This window comes from Cydia fagiglandana, chromosome 23 (assembly GCF_963556715.1).
Source record: "Cydia fagiglandana chromosome 23, ilCydFagi1.1, whole genome shotgun sequence".
NCBI lineage: Eukaryota > Metazoa > Arthropoda > Insecta > Lepidoptera > Tortricidae > Cydia > Cydia fagiglandana.
The window spans coordinates 3,330,156-3,347,378 of NC_085954.1; the positions used below are offsets into that span (position 1 = coordinate 3,330,156).

A 17,223-nucleotide genomic window follows, 5' to 3' on the forward strand; every position below is an offset into this window, starting at 1 on the left:
TAGTGTTCATCACACAGATAAATGCCCTTACTGGGATTCGAACCCAGGACCATCGGCTTCACAGGCAGAGTCACTAGGTCACAGGGTATTTGTAAGAATTTACATCCCTTTTTGTAAAAGATGAAAGAATCTTTGCTTACGCTATTAACGGTGCTGTAAAACGCTTCGCGACGTGATCGCCTTCAACGCCAAGGTCCCTTTTCTTCGAGAGCGACACGTTTTGGGACTATTCCGTCGGCCAAAAAAGATGAAAACTTTAGTACTTTGTCGTAGTAAGTTTTTAAATTTAAAAGTCAATTATATTCGCTACGGAGTTAGCGGTTTACAATGACAAGGGTCCAAGTCTTTAAGTTTTCATTAGGCCGATAATTCATTCCATTAATTATATTGATTGTACACTGTGGTTTATTTATACAATAAAGTAATTATGGTTTTAAATTGCCAAAATAAATTCGTTAGTACACGTTTGAAAATTAAATAAGGCGGTTTGAATATCACATATGATATACAACAATTTAGTTATTTGGTTTCCCAAAAATAAAAATAAAATCAAGATCAGTATTTTTTTTTTAATAAGTAATTCGATTTTTTTTTAATTAGACGAAGTGTAGCCACAGTGTCTAAAAAGTTGTAACATGAAATTTAAGCAAATTAATTAACTTTAATTGTATTTATTAATCTTGCACAAGTATTAGAGAATAAGTATTTTTTGTAAATACGTGTTACGACTTGACTTAAACATACATTCATTTTCACTTAGTTTAGTATCATTAATTTATGAAAAAGTACTGATAATCATTATTATATTTCTTTTAGATAAACAGTGGCATAATTCTAAAAATACATAAGTAATCAATTATTTTCGCGATCAAAATCTTGCGACCGATTGCGATCTTCGTCTTACTTAAACAATAAACATTTTACTTTTGATCAACTTACAAGAATCCTAATGATATTCACTAAATTAAAGATTACAGCAAAATATACCTTCGCCATTAACTGGCCGCCCTAAACTAAAAATAAGTTTATGGCAAAAATTTCATTTTTAGTACAAGCTTTTATCGCCGACTGTACTTTTTCTTTCCACAGGCAACTAATACTCATCGAGACAATTCTAAAAATCCCAAACACAATTAGGTTTCGTTGTTTTATCACAGAGTTCCTATGGCCACCTCCGGTCTCCATCATCAGATAAGTTCGATGGTACCATATATTGCATTGTCATCCGATTTATACATGCATGCAAAGTTTCAGCTCAATCAGAAACTGGGAAGTGGATCAAATTTAACTTGCAAGATTTGATTAGACACAGACAGACAGACAGACAACTAAATAAAAGCATGTAAATGAATTCCATTCACCTACACGGTGTAACATGAGGAAACCGAATAATTTTAACCACGCATTTCTGAGGTTAAAAGAAGTAAAAAATGTAATATGAGTTTAGGTCAGTTAAAAAATTTTTTTTTGTTTTGTTTTTTCAATTTTTTTGAATGTATTTGTACATAAAAAATAAATGTTATTGGTAAATTTGTCACTTAAAATTGATTTTTACATTATTTTTTCGTAGAACCTACTTTTTGCAAGGTGTTACTTGTCACTTTTTGACATCTATCAATAAGGATATTTAGACTACGTCCCATAGCAGCAACATCACCATCAAAAAGGCCTTTTACACTATGTAACAATAAAAACTTGTTTTTTTTTTTAATTAATAATATCTCTGGAACTAGGCGAATTTCAAAAAAGTTTATAGGACATTCTTGTCTCTAAATATGATCAGGAATACACTGTTAAAATTATTCGGTTTACTCATGTTACACCGTGTTTAAACAGAATTCATTTTATTACAAGGTTCCAATAACTGGCTATCTTTCAATAACTGATTTTAGTATAGATATATGACAGTTTAAGGTGGCCAATTAAGTACTAACAGTGGCCAGTTACTGGCGAATTACACAAAAAATATCAAAAAAAGGTCGTAAGTAGGTACTTACATACATAAAATACGTCCTTATTTTATGTATACTTACGACCAATGATACCGGCTGATGATGATGATGAATTGATGATATTGTCCCGCCTATGATGCCGGCGGCAGGCGTGGCTCACTCCGCGATTTCGTCGCGTCGCTACAAGTAGGTACGGCCCACACCAATTTTGGTGTCTAGCAGTAGTAGTTGCCGCGCATCGCTACGGAAAGGGCGCCTGCTCGCACTCGCGCCACCTAGCGGTCATATCTATCGCAATAGACGCGTTTTGTTAGAGAGTGAACCTTCGTTAACCGTTACCGAACCGTTAGCGGGACAGCATTATAATTATGCACGGGCGGTAGAGATAGAGAATGGCGGGTGAATGTACGAAATTCTCCGTGCTTTGCGTCCTTACTTTCGTCACCTCGATGTTTTTTTTTTTTTAGTTAATGGGCAGATGTTGAAATTAGACGAATTTGTCATATTCGTATTCAAAATATTATTATTCTATTATTTAAATTATTTATACGACACTTTCACTTTCACTTCACTTTTTATTACACAATTTTTAGTCGCTATTGGCGACATGTTTCGGGCCCGTCGGGGGTCCTTCCTCAGGCTCTAGTGCTCGCGGCGACTGCAACTCGTGCACTGATCGCGAACCGTTGTCGTATAAACAATTTAAAATATGTCTCACGAAAGTTTAATATCGATTCTAATATTTTTGGAGTTATGCCAATGTTATATTTTACTTTTCAAGTCATTTTAAGCCTGCTTATGTTAAATGTACTTAATTTAGTATTATATCGAATATACAATATCAAAAATAAGTTTTCGTTTTTACATTAATTAATTATATGATGCAATCGTGTAAGTATTTTAATCAGAATAGGGTTTTTTAAACAGCGCGTAGTTAAAATTATAAACAAATAAATATTTAGGTGTTTGTTTTTTTTACTAATTTTTTTGTAGATTTTTTGGCCTTTTCAAGCTTTTACTGCATTTAAATTTTGGTCAGTTTTTAACAGAAATTCCGAGTATTGTCTAAAGTATTTTATTTTTATTTTTGTGTAGTTATTAAAGCGCGCATTATGTACTTAATGTAAGTACGTGTTTTATTCTTGACATCTTTAATGTTGTTGCAAGGTTATTATCGTGAAATATTGCTTGTTAAGGCTCAATGGTTGACGTAAATTGAAACCTAGATGTATACAGTGTGGAAAGATAAGTCGGGCCCTGGAGGGAAACTACCTTAAATCCTTAAGCTGGCTCATTTTACTTAAAGGAGACATTCCTTTATTTTTAAAAAGAAACAAAACTGCATTCAAACATTTTCTAAAACTCGCTTGCCTCGCCCGGGACTCGAACCGACTAAAAATTGCAAAAAATAAACACTCGCAATTTTATTACACTAGTTGATACAGTTAATGTTAATAATAATATTTCTCCAGGAAACATAAGGTCTTACACTCGTCTGTCGTACAAAATATCCATAATATCTAATATTTAGTACTCAAGATTTTTTTACACAAAGCAAAATTGAAGGAAAAAAGAATAAATCGTTGAATGCAATTTTGTTTCTTTTTAAAAATAAAGGAATGTCTCCTTTAAGTAAAATGCGCCAGCTTAAGGATTTAAGGTAGTTTCCCTCCAGGGCCCGACTTATCTTTCTACACTGTATATACTAAAAGCAAAGAGAATTTGATATAAAGGCGCTCAAAGTAATTTTTTTATCCACAGTAAATTTACTGCCATCTTTCGACAACTGATTGGAACTTTTAGAACGCCATTTGACTTTGATCCTTCCATCGCTCGAAAAGACGGCGCCATACCTTTGGCCTACGCTCGTGTAGATGCCGACACTTTTTGATATTTAACAAATCTAATACAATATTGTCTTCGGTTACCGCGATAGTTACTCGTGAAATAAAACTATTGAAACGGATTATATCGCGTATATTGAATTCATACTACATCCCGACGTTTCGAACCCTTTACATCCATTCCCTCCCTTTAAATTTAACACATATCAGTGAACAAATAAGGATCAAATTCAAATGGCGTTCTAAAAGTTTTAATCATCTGTCGAAAGATGGCAGTAAATTGACTGTGACTACAAAATTTACTTTGACAATAACTCTATTCTCTTTGGTAAAAGTTATACTTGATAGTTATCAGTACGGATATGATGGTCGTGTTTGTCTACGTGACAGCGTGATAAAACGGTGTCCGTCTCTTTCTATCCCGCAGAGTTTAAAAGTGACAGTTGTTTTATCACGTGGATAAATGTGGATAAAGCGATCCATAATAGGTTTGCAGGACGATAGTATTACTAAATGATAAATTTTCAATACGAACTATTAAACAATAAAAGAATGCCAAGTAAAATGGTATAGCAAACTCAAAATAGTTGTCATAGAAAGTCTCAAAGTGGCATTGACGACTTAAAGTAACACTTTTACAGAGTACCAGTGACAGCCTGAAAAAATAAATAACACGAAATATAAGGTACAAAAAATGTAACCCCTGACTGCACTTGATAATAATAAAAACTGCAGTTGAACTTTCCTGAAATCGAACTATTAATAAATACGAAGTAATTCATCTTTGTGATACTATTACGACTCACGCTTCACGATTTCTCAATGTTTATTTAAAAAAAAACCTTAACTTGTTCACGATAAGGTGCATTTTAATTTGTATCCCAATGTAAAATTATTTAAATAATGTTTATTGATGTACTTAATGAATTGATTTTATTTATTTATAAGTTTTCGACGTTGACAATTATACGCTTGGTAAATTCGCTTTGTGTGTTTTTATTTTCGGCCTTTTAATATAAAATGCTTTTCGAATTGTCGCTGTTTCAACAGTGAGGTGTATTTAGGGTTGCCAGATCGAAAGCCGCTATTGTCGGGAAACAATATCAATTTTTCGGGATTTTGGGACTTCAAGTCGGGAAAAAAAATACATTAAAATTAAAGTAATTGTATTAAACACAACGATATTTTACATTATTGGCACTACGTCAGCTCGACGACAGTTCGGAACTTGAACTTATTGTTTTATAATGAAGCTGTTTTTCGGGACAGTTTATACTTTGTCGGGAATCGGGAACACATGCTAAAAATCGGGAGAATCCCGCCAAATCCCGACCATCTGGCAACCCTAGGTGTATTGTATACTGATTTGAATAATATGCTATGAATTTGAGTGTCACTTTTGAAACTAACAAATCATATCCAATAACTAGTTATTGTTATTACAATCGGAATACGCCTAATTGTATTATATTGTAGTAAAACATTACTATAGTAAGGACCCTTAGCAGGAAGAATTTCGTATATACTGACATGGCATTTCCTATTCATATCGCACGCGAATAATCAAATTACCTACTCTTTATAGTTTTATACGGGTTTTAAAATAGAAATCGTGACTAAAAATAACTGTTATCTACGTTTCTCTATTAATCTTCTGGTGCTTTATTTCTTGCATGGTGTAAAATAATTTATTTTAAATACAGTCAAATACCCTATTAATAATGCTGTGCCTCTTATAATGCTGCGGTGAATGACACTGTCTGAGTGAGACGGCAATACAAATATGCGCGTGCGATAAAGATAGAAAACGGCGTGTCAATGTACGAAATTATTTGTGCATTGCGTCCTTACTTTATCATAAAAAAGCAGGTACATGTCAGAGTGAGAGGGCATTATTCTTATTTTATATCATTGTAAGAAAATCGGTAGTCTCAGTTTTTATTTATTATTCACGTAAGTAAAATTTGTTGAAATGCATGAATTTTGTACAGTTAGAAATGTTATTTTGTGAAAATACAAAATTAGCCTTAAGTTCATCATTTCATTGATTGTTTGTTGTACAGTCAGCAGCAGAAGTTTCTAAGCGGGCGAGGTGTTCAAAATTACCTTGACACGCTCTTATTCTCTTAACAATAAAGTCGCGTCAAGATAATTCTGAACACCTGGCCCGCTTAGCAACTTCTGCTACTGACTCTATAAGCAAGGCGTATTAGGTAATAACGAGTTAATTTTGAAAAATTTTGAAACCCTACTGTACAAAATGTGAATTAAAATGTTTGTATAATTATAATAACTGTATTTTATACAAAACTTGCAGCAATTGGTACTATTAAAAATGAGATAGACAACCGATTGGGGGCTATTCATAAATTACGTCATTTCAAATTAGGGGGGGGGTCTGGACATCGGATGACGGTAGCATGATGTAGGAGGAAATGGGGTCATTTAAAGCATGATTACAGGGGGAGGGGGTCAAAAATCGCCAAAAATAGATGACGTAATTTATGGACAGCCCCTTGTTCTATATTTTTTGCTTGAAAAGGACACACCTCTAAAAATATACCTAATAAAATTATGTTGGAATCTTTATATTCTTTTTGAAACTCAAAATCTATCTTTTGCATTTTAGAGTTATGTCATTTTTCTTATATTGTTAAGTTTTCATTTTTTCATGTCGTTTTTCATCATGTTTGTGCTTTGTGTGGCATGCATTGAGCATGTATGTGCTTGCAAAATGAAAGTAAGTTATCGTTTTTATTTTTGGCTTTTATTTATTTTAAATGGCTTCGTTTTAATCTAACTTCGTAATATGTGACGTCCTACGGGTAAAGGTACTTTAAGGCGGTTGGCGCTTATGCTATTATAACGCCGCTATTGCGGTGCTATGCGACGTAAGCGCCAGCCGCCTTATGGTACCCTTTCCCGTGGAACGTCACATATTTTTTGCCAAAGGTCGCGAGATTGTTGAAAGTGGTCAAAATATGCCTTTTTAATAGGTACATTAATAACTAATCGCTTGCTTAGCAGATATCAGATTATCAGATGCAATATAGAGTATCGGTTTACAGCCAGGGTCGTCTTAAAGGGCTGGGGTCCTTCAGCACATAAGAATTTGGGGTCCTTTTGGAAAGTAAAGAAAGCTAATTAAACTAACATTTTTCTACTATGATCTACTCATTATGGGTAATCAAATATGTCTGTTACTGTCTGGCCCTGGGTACGGGCCCCGCGTGCCCTCATGGTAAAGACGGTATCGTCTACAACTCCAACTTTTCCCCTAGGATTGGTCGGAGTTCAACGCGGCCCTGTCCAGTATAGCCGCGCTGCGGCCCTCGCGCTCGCCCGTGGCGTCCCCGCGCCACTCGCCGCGCGCGGGCCGGCGCCGGGCGGGCGGGGCGGGCGCGGGGGAGAACGCGTACGGGGAGCTGCGCGCGCCGCCCCTGCCGCCGCGCAAGAGCCTGTCGCCCGGCGAGCCCGGCCTGGCCGCCGCCACCAGCGTGCAGGACATCGCGCTGGCCACGCAACAAGGTGAGATGAGAATAGGGTATTTTCCTACACTACTAACGTGACACTATAATACTAAAAGTATCGCCATATGTACAGGGCGCCTACGGCACCCTCACACTGCGATTCCGTAATGCACACTCTTATTAATGTTCGAAACAAACCAATAATAGTACTAATATTAGTACCTAAGTTGTTTGGGTATCTAAAAAACAATGGAAGCCAAAACATAATTTATCATTTGGATAAAACTCCCCCAAATAACAATTTTTCCAAAATAGTCCAACTCTTTTTAACCAGACAATTTGTAACAAAATATTATCTTTCCACTCACTAAGGTCCTTCACACATTGCAGAACCAAGAAGAAGATCTTCTTTAGAACCTGAACCGGATTCGAGGCATCGACTGACTTCCATCATCACGGGATCCACGGAAACTATTACTGGCATCATTGACACGAGGCACGAGGTAACATCAAAATATTTTTAGTACCTATTACGTATAATTATATAGTTTTAGTTTTTAGAAATGTTTATAGCTGTTGGTTTTCCATGTATGTAATAAAAAAAATTAGAACTTAAACTTAACTGGACGTAATGATTTGTCTTTGACTTACTTCATTGAGTCATCATCACAGCCGTTCACAGTGAACTTCCTCGAAGAAAAGCTAAAGCGGAGATAATCGCTAACGCTCGAGCAATTTTTTTTAAATGTTATTTAAACTCATGAGCGATGAAAATACCTGTAGTTCGTTTTTTTTAGCATTAGAAAAAAGGTAAACAATCTTGATGTGTCTTTTAATTGAAAAACACATTTTAAAAATAAGTTCCGGCAAATATAACAATTATGAATCTAATACGATCATTTATATTCTTCTGCTTTCATAAGTAATAGTTTTTGATTATTAAAAAGCGTTTTCAATAAAAAGACATGTCAAGATCTCTTACCTTCATTGCAAGTTCTTTCTAATGCTAAAAAAAACGAACAATGTAATGGGCCGTATCTGTCCTAAGTCCCAAGTGTGGCTTTTCATCAGGACCCTTTCCTAATGGAGAGCCACAAATAGTATAGATAACGACTCATTGTTTCAATTATTTGATGTTTTAACTAACCTACTTTTTTTTAATTCTATATAGGTACCAGTACCACCAGACCCAAGAGCATTCGAGAAGCCTCGACGAGCGAACACACCACAGTCTAACAGTCGACCCCTCCCCGCACCCCCTCCTGATAACTCTGACGACCGACCCGACAAATCGGACAGACTACCTGAAAGATCGGACAGAGTACCCGAAAGATCGGACAGAATACCTGATAGATCGGACAGAATACCAGAAAGATCGGACAGATTACCAGAAAGATCGGACAGAATACCAGAAAGATCGGACAGATTACCAGAAAGATCGGATAGAATACCAGAAAGATCGGACAGATTACCAGACAGATCGGACAGACTACCCGAAAGATCGGACAGACCTGATCGATCGGGAGAAAAAACTGACAAACCAGAAAGGCTCCCAGAAAGAGAAAGAATACCAGAAAGAATACCCGTACCAACGGAAAGAGAACACAGGCCTGTCCCGGCAGAACGCGTTCTCGATAGAATACCCCCCGTTCCGGCAGAAAGAGAGCATAGGATAGAAAATAGAATACCAGAAAGAGATAGGGTACCTGTCCCCGACAATAGAGAGAAAGTAGTGCCTTCAGATAGACTAGAATTCCCACCGGTAATACCAGAGAAGCCGGACAGGATATTTGACAGGGTTGAAAACAGGTAAGAATAAGTCTTTTTTCATTTTTAATACAACGTCGGGTGAGAATACGTTTGTGACTTACGCTGCTTAAAGTGTCATTCTATGGAACTGGCTAACCTCGGAGTAATTAACAATGGAGCCGCCATTAACAGGCGTTCCCCTCTGTCTAAAATAGGCGGCCAATGGTCAACCATATGTATGGACTGACGTTTATCTGACATGACGTACTATACATTTGATGTGCCCCTCCCCCGCAAAAAACGGCAGACTATTTTGTACCGAAAATTTTAGACATGGCGTCTCCATATCCTTTAAGTGGCTAACTATATAAACAAAAGTCACTAGTAAATTCATCAATTTAGGTTTATTTGACGTTCTTAAGCGCATTGTAATATGCCTACTTGAATAAACTATTTTTTATCTTATCTTATTTTTATCATTCAGGGTCAATTTCAATATGGCGGTTCCTTTACATATAAGTTAGCAAGTTCCATATAATGACACTTTACATTGGTTTACAGGAGAGCGGAAAAAAATTTCTAAGAGTTTTACATTTACGAAATATTAACTTATTTATCATTTAGACACATAATTATGATTACTATTTATAGTAGTATACAAATATTGTGAATATACGTATATACTCGTATAATACCCCTCTTTTTTGGGGGATTTTAAATCGGCCAAAAATTGGCTTTTAGTGTGTATGGGTGTATCCAACAATGATTTCTACTTCAACAGAGCGCCGCCGCGGCAAAGGTCGTTGCCCACTAGTACTAGTGGGGGGGACATCCAACCGACCAAGTCGACAACGATGCCAAAATTCCCGTCGGAGGAGAAAGATCCGCCGTACGAGAATGTGGCGGCGGAGAGGAATGAACTCGCTGTCGCACGTAAGTATCAATTTAATAATAATATGTAGTTAACAATAGGGTTGTTGACACATGTTATATTGTATAACTAAATTTAGTAAAATAGATAGAAAATGAGCAATGTATTACAATAAATTGGAAACTTAAAAATTATAAGGGAATAATAAAAAAATACAGGACCTCAAACATAAAAAAAAAATATTTTAACTTCATAATAGGAAAAAAAATATGGTAGCATTCGATTCCTTACATTTTATTTAAAAAAAATATTGCATAAACACAATATTTCACCGACAAAATAATTTCCTTGTTTTCCATACCTCGAAACGGCCTCTAACGGTAACGGTCTCGGCGTGACGTCACGATGTATATTGCCGTTTTGTTAGAAGCGTTTCGTCTAGGGTTGCCAACTTTTTTTTAGTGAAACATAGTATTTTGCAAAATTACATATAAAATATATAGTACACTGAAAGAAAATATAGTACAGTCAAGGAGATGGTTTAAAATAAATAAAAAGTATGCCAAATATCGCGCGTGTCAGTAGGCGTGTGTAAAATCATGGGTTGGACTAAAGCAAAGGGGTTGCAGCACTTAGAAAAAAATCATGCGAGTAATGTTATTAGCACATCAATCACATCATCCATCGAAATTTTACTTTTCCCAACTTTCGGGTCAAATATCTTGGCCATTTTCGATTTTAGAGAAAAGTTTTTCCTACATAACATGCTTATTTTAGCGTTTTGATTGAATTTTTTCTACGATTCCTATGCATTTTGCACTTTTGGTCAAAATTTTTCTGTCTTTTTTTGCACCCCCTTTGCTTTAGGCCGACCCATTGTTCCTATTATAATCCTTATTACTTTGATCATTATCAGATTATCATTTTAGTCATCCATTTCACAAGTAGTTTGAAATATTATTTCAATTTATTTCGTTGATGCAAAGTTACAAACTTCTGAAACTTCACATCACAAGATGAAAAAACCGTTGACAGTTGGCTGAGTGCTGTATATGAGGACGTGACAGTGACACTGATAGTGTCACTTTTGACATAACACTCTTGACAGTAACATTGACATGTAGGTTCACGTTAAAGCATGCAACACTCGCGCTTGTTCAGTTTAAGAACTTTGAGTTATGTTGTTATTTCATATTTATGAAAAAAAAAAGCACAGCGTAAGGACCCATCGAAATATAGTATTTTTGCGTACTATATAGTATCCTAAAAATATATAGTACGCAAGGCCGAAATATAGTACAATACTATATTATATAGTACGGTTGGCAACCCTAGTTTCGTCAGTAAAGTGCGGGTGCCAGTATGACCATTATTTGTTACTTTTGTATTGGTTTAAGACAATGGGTCCTATACAGACATTTGATCCTCAAAACAAACCTGATCGATTGATACCATTCATAAAAAATGATTTCAATTAATCAAAACTAACGAAAACATTTTTATTTTTTCAGCCAAAAAATTCAACCCCCTAACGCACGACAAGAACGGCCGAAAATACGGCGAGAACGTCTCGTACGAAAACATTAATTTAGACTACATTGCTCGGCTAGTAGGCGAGGGTTACCCCAAAGATATCGTTGTACGGGCATTAGGCATCACTAGAAACGATTTGGAAATGGCGTGTGATATTTTACACGAATTCGGGTCGAAGGTGTCAAATAAGTGCTAGTTTTAGTTTAGTTCAATCGCTTAGTAGATGGGGAAACGTTAGACAAATTTTACCTTGTGTCCCATTTTTGGAACATAAGATTTCGCGTCCTGTATTTGGAACATGGTTTACCCTTGATTGCCATATTTGGAACACGCTCGCTTGTTTAATAAGTTCGTGTGGTATGCATCCTTCCTGAATTTATAGTACAAACATTGTTATAAATTGATGTTTATAATAAACTTGCGAGTTGCGAGTGTGATTAATGTGTTCCAGATATGGAACAGATTGTAAGTTAAATTATTTATGTGAAATTTACTGGAAATAATTTGTTAATGAAGTCCTGAATTTTGTTATTTCGGTTTACAATATTATTAAATAATTTGAATAAGTCTAACGGTTTTTACCATCACACCATCTCATTAGTATACCACATTTTAGTTTTAGCCCGCGTTTGCTCACAAATTATCAGCTTTATTTATTAAATCGCAAATTGTACATTTTGTGATAGTATCATTAACACCAATATTGTAAGAATCGTCATAATATAGAATCATATAGAGTCTGAAAGCAATAGAAATCGTTCCTACTTCAACTTAAGACGCATTATGTAGTAGCTGTACATTTTCAAACCGGTATATTGTAAACAATTACTATTGGGTGACTTTGTTATACAAAATTAGTGACTGGCTAAAAATAAAAGCCATTTTTTTAACCATTTGACCACCAAACTGCCCGATTCAAAGTTTAATATACGTCAATTAATAGATCTCGAAACGATATGGATTAGATGTGTCAGTGTCAAAAGTGACGTTTTTGTTTGAAGAAACTAATCTAGATCTATTAATTGAAGTATCTTAATTAAAGTTCGAATCTGGCCGAAAGACGAGATATGACGCGCGCGACTGCAACCCAATATCAACCTTCGGGCATTCAAAGAAGGTTCAAGTTTGATGCCAGATTCACAAATTTTGTATTGTCTACCATATGTAAGTCACGTAGTAAATATTAGTACACGTAACATAACCAACGTATCACATAACAACGAAGATAATGTGTAGAAAGCAACGAAATCTGGCATTCGGTAACAAACACGTACAGTTTGTTCCAAGATTTGTCCACCACGTGACACTTTTTCGTGTATGCTACCGGTGTTCAACGATTTATAAGACGTTATCACGTCAAATAATCGACAGCAATATAAAAATCGGCCGGGATTTTGTTTTAGATTTACACATTTGATATCTACAATCAGAATCTGTGGTTCAGTCAAGTGGTTAGTTGGTTGAAACTGTTATCCTAATATACTGGTCATGTCCATAGAGAACAATTATATCCATTCAAAATAAAGTACGCTACTCATCCACTTCATAAAAAAATAGATTTAAATTCATTATGACGAACACGATTGATGATATAGTTAAGGATTTTATTTTCTAATAGCATAGTTTAAATAATTGATAATAATTCAAATTAAAAGTCGCCATTGTTGTTAATCTCGGTGTTTTTGTATTTAAACATTTGTAAATAGATTTTTAAATGCCTTTTTAATCTGACATGTGGCCAGATTTTTCATATAACCTATACGGTTTCATTTCTAAAAAACGTGTGATAGTATTATAGGCTTATTGAAAAACAAACTTAAAACTATAGACGATAAAGCACATTTTTATATAACTACGTATTTATTTTGCTTCGACCTTAAAGTAGTTACATAAACAATTTTAATTCCAGTTTTTTTCTTATCAGTATTCATCTTACTCATAAGCTAATTTCAGTAAGAATTGTAAATATATTTGTAAAATAAATATTACTTATATTTTCATATGAAAAAATGCTGTCTTAAAACTACTTAAATAGTCGTTCATATAGATTATATTTTTTAAAAATGTGTATAATGAATGATTGTAATTAAATACAAATTTTGACACTCTGACTTATGACATTTGCAATATTAATATTTAGCATAACTGTTCTACTTTAAATTGTTGATGTAAATATATTTTTATTGTCCGAACTCTACGGACATCTTCCTTTTTTAATGAAGTAAGAAACTAGTATAATTTTAGTTGAACATTGTACGAGCTTAAACTGCACCAATGTTTTTTTTATTATATCTTTAATCCTACTTTTTCTACTAACTTTTAATAAATTGACAAAATTATTGATCCACATACAATTCTTTTTGACTTTAAATAAAATAGTAGAAAAAAATGTAGCATTATAATTATTAAAATAACACAAGTATAGACTTAAAACAAAATCGGCCAAGGCCGATTTGTGTTATTTTCGATTTTTGTTTTGTTTAGCAAACCTCAGCAATCGTTGTTTAAATAATAATCGATCGCTTGAGCAAATATGTAGTTATAATCGAAAATACCACAAATCGGTCTGGGTATATTGCCATAAACATAGCTGTCATCTGTCACATTAATTATAAACTATCTAAATAGCGAAAGCATAAATTCATATAACTTTAACAACCAATCTGTGTGTCTAAAGTAAAGACTACCTATATTACATTTTTCGTAAATATCCGAAAAGACCAAAATTTCTCCGCTTGTATCTATGCAACTTTTATACTGCATATATGTATACGTTGTGGTCGAAGTGGCAAAGACAGTTCAAATATGAACTCTATGCACAGTGGGACATATTTGACCCATTGAAAAAAAATCCTACTAAGCTTCAGACCAAAAATTAACTCTAGGCATAGGCTGTCTTTGTCGCATCAAATAATAATTTTATTGACACAGAAGGTGCAGGAATAATTTTATTTTCGCTTATCGCGCTTTAAATAACCTGACTGAATTTTAGTAGTTAATATTTTGCTAATCAATGACATGAGAAGAAACAAGCCATATAGGTTTTAATATAACATAATTATATTTAGTTATAAAATAAATCATAACTAGAGCTTTTTGGATAACATAAATTACTTAACTGTTTAAATTGATTAATTCCCGATCAAATCGGAGTGTCTTTTCTACACACAATCTTTTAAATTTGAATGTTGCTCAATTTTTATTCTGAAAATTGTACCAACTTTGGTACGTCATTGAAATTTACTGTTTTAATTAAACCTATTTGCTTCTTTATTCTTATGTCATTGTTGCTATTTAATTTTCTTTATAATAATTAATCCAATCCATTGTAATCATACCCCCGTAATTTAATATTACCATTGTAATAATATTAAGTAGTTTATCAGGACCGTAAGGTATTTATGAATAAATACATATCCACCAGTGCGCTAGTCAAATTATATACTTGGACATAAAATGTATAGCAAATGTGTGTGTAATAACACTTCGGGCATATTTGTGTTTACACGAATTTATCCGACGTACAATCTTAAAAACCTTGCACAAATATCTCTAGTACTAGTGACCCATTAGAAATTTAGCTGTCTCAAGATAAAAAGAGACAACGATTTAAAACATCATCAAAAATTACAATCGTGCTAATATGCAGTAGGGTAACTGTATACTTGGTCCAATTCTACTACATTAGGAGCACTGAATACCAAAGTAAGACCAGTTGGAGTTTTACCAAAGTATAAAGTGATTTTAGTTTAGTAGTTTTTAAAAATTATAGTCGTCCTGTTTTCAATGTTACCTAAATGCATCTAATACATGATATATTATTACACACATAGCTTTATATTCTTGTCCAAAGTTGTAATAATAGTATCTTATAATCTTAGGCTGTGTATACACTATCGCTTAGTGAAATTGAGTATAAACCATGATAAAATATTAGCGAGAACAGAATAAATAATGTGTATACAGTACAAGTCACAAATACCAAAAATTTCATTATTTTTCTGCATTAATTTCACAATCACATGACATTTATTCGCATTATTTATGTACAAAATCACGATGAACGCAAGAAATGTAAATTATGTGCTTTATTTAAATTATAAAGGAAAATGGAAATCATGTGGAACATTTACATTATGAACTAACACGAAAATGCCTTTATTATTCTTGAGCGAATGAGATAAATGTCAGTCCAAATAAAAGGGTAAAGTACCTATATCATTCTGTGGGTCATATTTGACCCACAATGCAGAGAAAGTGTTAAAGATATTTGGGACAAGTTCGCAACATTGTAAATTTAATAAAGGCCCTTAATTAATTCCTCGTTTATATTAACGGGTTTGTCCCTAGTATCTACATGTCTAGTGTCGGACCAAGCTAAATCTGCACAAATTTTTCAGTGACTATTCTAGTGTCGCCATAAAATTTATGTTTAAAATTGACATTTAATGTCAAATTACTATGAAAATATGGCACGTTGTCAAGTTAAAGTTTTTTCTATCGTTCCATTTTGTTAATGCCATACAAAAAAGGTAACAGAATGGAAATAAAAAACTTGGTACACTTTTTTTATCCTAACACGACCGAAAGAACTTGTGATTCCGATTACATAAAAATTCCAAAAATAAAAAAGTGTACCTATTGTACAACTTTTAATAAACTGGCCTAATCCAAGAAAAGTCTGCAGCGATTTTGATAGCCCACGCGGTGCAAGTGTAATTTATACGTCATAATTTCATAGAAGTTTGACGTTTGAAATTAAACTTGCACTGCGTGGGCTATCAAAATCGCTGCAGACTTCTCTTGGTCTAACTCTACCTATATGTTGCCCTTATATTTGGACATTGTTTTCGGTTTGTAATGTATAATGATTATCATATCAAGTCACATCAAGCGAATACCTCATTATACAAACCTGTGGGTCTACTAACGTTAAACCTGTGGGTCTACTAACGTTTCTTGTTCAATTTGGAAGCTACGATGGGTTTGGAATGCGGAAGAACATTTGATACTGTTTTTGGAGTACCCGATTGTTTCCATCTCTGTCGTACGCGCATATTATTGTCCCGCTCATACAATGGTATTGACAGCAATATAACTATGCGCTTGCGATTGAGATAGATATAGGTCAATGTACGAAATTCTCCGTGCTTAAGCGTACTTACTTTAGTGGTGTTTGAAAAGTAGTGAATCCATGAAATCAAAAGATACAGCTTGGCAAAAAAGAGTATTATATTAAAAAGTGGCAACACTGTAGTGTCGTCCCGTTTTATTATATTTATTGGTTTGAAAGGGACGACGCTACAGTGTTGCCACTTTTTAATTTCTAATCTTTTTTGCGAAGCTGTATCTTCGAATGGTCGTAAATAAAGCGTCCGTTTTATTGCGGCGCTTGTCATGCGTTAAATTAAATTAAGATAAAACACACGATATAAAACGAAACTTTAAAATTAAAAAATAGTTTCAAATGTTCAAAAGAGTACTGACAACATAATGGTTTGAATTATTCTTTTGTTTTATGTATTAAGTTTTTGATTATGTTGAATTTTTCGGTGGATCTGTATTTTTTACCAGTTAATGAAACTAGCTCACGGATCCATGAAAAAAAAACACTTATTTGTTTTCTATACAGTGAAAAAGTTTTTAGGTTATTTTTTTGCGTAGATCCGTGGAGCATGAAGGATTGTTTAGTTGGTAACTGTTCGAATATTTGGCTACGATTGGATTGTTGCTGAGGCTGGCCGGTTTTACGCTTTAGTAAGGATATGTTGCAAATATATTATAATTCAGTAAAATTATTTTTG

At 34.1% G+C, this 17,223-nt stretch overlaps 1 protein-coding gene across 1 annotated transcript in view; it reads left to right on the forward strand.

Moving 5' to 3' along the window:
* Positions 1-17,217, forward strand: part of LOC134675852 (E3 ubiquitin-protein ligase CBL-B-B) — a 152,389-nt gene extending 135,172 nt beyond the window's left edge. The window contains exons 10-14 of the mRNA XM_063534154.1: positions 7,078-7,324; positions 7,657-7,769; positions 8,438-9,075; positions 9,797-9,948; positions 11,398-17,217. Of these exons, the coding sequence (XP_063390224.1) occupies positions 7,078-7,324; positions 7,657-7,769; positions 8,438-9,075; positions 9,797-9,948; positions 11,398-11,615 (1,368 nt within the window). The 3' untranslated portion in view covers positions 11,616-17,217. The remainder of the gene's footprint in view (positions 1-7,077; positions 7,325-7,656; positions 7,770-8,437; positions 9,076-9,796; positions 9,949-11,397) is intronic.
* The last annotated feature ends 6 nt before the right edge of the window (positions 17,218-17,223 follow it).